Source organism: Egretta garzetta, unplaced genomic scaffold (assembly GCF_000687185.1).
Source record: "Egretta garzetta isolate BGI_Z169 unplaced genomic scaffold, ASM68718v1 scaffold888, whole genome shotgun sequence".
NCBI classification, from domain to species: domain Eukaryota; kingdom Metazoa; phylum Chordata; class Aves; order Pelecaniformes; family Ardeidae; genus Egretta; species Egretta garzetta.
Window position 1 is genome coordinate 66,205 of NW_009260628.1, and position 2,706 is coordinate 68,910.

A 2,706-nucleotide genomic window follows, 5' to 3' on the forward strand; every position below is an offset into this window, starting at 1 on the left:
GTGCTGGGCAGGCTGGGGAGCCAGAGCTGGGCTCCTGGTCTCTGCCATCAGAAAAGAGCACTGTTCAGTCGCTGCTGGGCTTGGCCAAGGGCCATTTCTGCTCTGGACACAAAGCCCTTGCAAGTTCCCTGCAGTGCTCCCGGGCACCGCGGCTGCCCGGTTAGCATGGCTTGGCACCCATCTCTCCAGGGGTGTGCGGCCCGGTGCCATCAGGGATATCCCCTTTTGAATTGGGGAGCCCCTTCCCATCACAGGCACCACCTGAGCTGCACCAGGAGCCACCGGAGAGGCAGTGCCCAGCCTGCCTGCAGGGCCAGTTCCATGCCGGTGCCGGCCCCTGGTGCTGGGGAGAGCTGTGCTGTGCAGGAGCGGCTCTGGGGGTGCCCAGTGCTCTGGGGGCTGCTTGCTGTCAGCAGGCAGGTTTGCAAAACCTGGGCAGCCAAGCAAGGCCCTGGAGCCCTAGGGTCTTCTCTCTGCTGTCCCTCTTAGGAGTAGCAGCCGCTCCATCCCTGGGAGGTAAGCTGAGTCTGCCCGTCCTCCACACTGGAGCTGGAAACCCCACAAGCTCTCTGCTCCCTCCCCTGAAGAGCTGGCACTGAGCACAACCCAGCAAGCGTCTCATCTCCAAATGCCTGCTTCTTCCCGAGGCTCCCCAAGCAGAGCTGGGGGCGGCCCCTGGCCTGAGCCTGCCATGGTGCAGGACCCCCTTGGGTCCCGCCAGGGAGCCGTGCCGGAGGCAGCCAGCTCCCGCCAGGCTCCTCTTACTGTGCTCACTTACGTTTCATGGGGCTGTGACCCCCGTGGGCTCACGTCACCTCGAGCCCTGCAGTGGGGCAGGCAGCAACCCGAACCTGGCGGCTGGAGTTTCAGAGGCAGGGCAGGGCGGCCAAGTTCCCCGGGGTCACCTCCTCCCCTGTGGTCTGCCCCAGCAGAGCTGTCCCCAGGGCAGATGTGTGCCTCTCCGTGAGCTGAGGGGACCGCAGGTGCTCTGGGTGAGCTGGGCTGTTCCCTCCACCCAGCAGCCACCCTCCACACCTCTCCCTGACAGCTCTTGCCCTGCGCTGCCGGAACTGTCACCATGACCCTCACCAAAGGCTCCTTCACCTACTCCAATGGGGAGGAGTACCGCGGCGAGTGGAAGGAAGGTGAGACAGGGTGGGAGGAGATGGTGCTGCCTGTGCCGGGGGCTGAGAAGCCCCCACGTCCCTGCCCCCACCATGCTGGGGCACGTCCTGCCTCCATTCGTCCAGCACTGCCCGTTTCTGCCCTCGCCTTAGGTCGCAGGCATGGCGTCGGGCAGCTGACATTTGCCGACGGCACCGCTTATGTGGGGCACTTCGAGAACGGGCTCTTCCACGGCTGTGGTGTGCTCACCTTCCCTGACGGCTCCAGGTGAGCGTGGCACCCCCAGGTACATCCCCCCCGGGCATCCCCGCTTGCTGCGGGGAGCTGCTGCCTTAGGAGCTCCTCCTGCGCAGGTACGAGGGGGAGTTTGTGCAGGGCAAGTTCAACGGCGTCGGTGTCTTCACCCGCTGCGACAACATGACCTTTGAGGGCGAGTTCAAAGGCGGGCGTGTGTACGGCTTCGGTGAGTGCCCAGCGGAATGGTGCGGCCAGCCGCAGCCCCCCGCGGCCCCAGCTCAGCACATCCCCGTCCGGTGTTCCCTGCTCCATCCCTCCGTCCCCATTCCAGGTGGGTGCTGCTCCCTGCCCCGTCACTCTCGGCCCTCCCGTCCCCTCCCCAGGTCTCCTGACCTTCCCTGATGGCTCCCATGGGGTGCCCCGCAATGAGGGCTTCTTCGAGAACAACAAGCTGCTGCGGCGGGAGAAGTGCCCGGCCATCATCCAGAGAGCCCAGGGCGCCTCCAAGTCTGCCCACAACCTGACAGCGTGACGGTGCCCCACTCCCCCCTCCCACTGCGGTGGGGACCCCCCTACCAGGCACTGGCTGGCCCCGCCGTCCCCGGAGCAGGGATGCAGCACTGCTGGGTGGTCCCTCTGCCCTCCACCTTGTCAGGGCTGGGGGTCTGCACCAAGCCCCCTTGCCGAACCCCTGCCAGCTGGGGTGACGGGGCTCCCCGCTCTCCACCCAAGTGCCCTGGGGCGGCCGCGGTGCCTTCTCTCTCTGGCTGTAGCCCTGGCACCTGCCAGAGCAGCCGGGGCCCAGCCCCTCTGCCCCCTTGGAAAGGCTGCAAATCACTGGGGCTGCCAGCCAGCCACAGGGGATGCAGTGGGGGTGTACGGGCTGGGGCTGGACCCCAACCCCACTGCCAGGGTGCCTTGGCTGTGGGCTGCTGGCTGGACCACGTGCCCGCAGAGGGACAGCTCCTGCCCCACTTCGCTATCCTGGTCCCAAGGCAGGGTGGGCACCCCAGGCACCCCGTGGCCTGCACCCTCAGCTCTGGGTGACCAGCGTGCCCTGGGCAGGGTGACATGGTGCCCCCAAAGGATCCAGCCTGCTCTCGAGGCCAGCTGATGAGCTGTGTTCCCTTCATCCCTGTGCCAATCCAGCCCACCCTCTGCCTTGGGGACATTTGCAAGCAGCATCCCTACCGAGGGGGACCGGGGACAGCCAGCCTGGCCCATGTCTGCTGCACGCTGGGGGAGGGCAGGAGCGATGGCGAGCAAGGAGCAGGGTCAGCTGGAGCCCGGGATGAGGGGCACGAGCCGGGCTGCGTGGGGTGCCAGGGCTGGAGCAGGGGGTGT

General features: G+C 67.0%; 1 protein-coding gene across 1 annotated transcript; it reads left to right on the forward strand.

Annotated features, from left to right (window-relative positions):
- Window positions 1-1,040: 1,040 nt before the first annotated feature.
- MORN4 (MORN repeat containing 4) lies at window positions 1,041-1,894 on the forward strand. Its single transcript, XM_009645511.2, has 4 exons — window positions 1,041-1,145; window positions 1,278-1,392; window positions 1,479-1,588; window positions 1,746-1,894. The coding sequence occupies exons 1-4, from the start codon at window positions 1,079-1,081 to the stop codon at window positions 1,892-1,894; spliced, it is 441 nt and encodes a 146-aa protein (XP_009643806.1). The 5' UTR covers window positions 1,041-1,078.
- The last annotated feature ends 812 nt before the right edge of the window (window positions 1,895-2,706 follow it).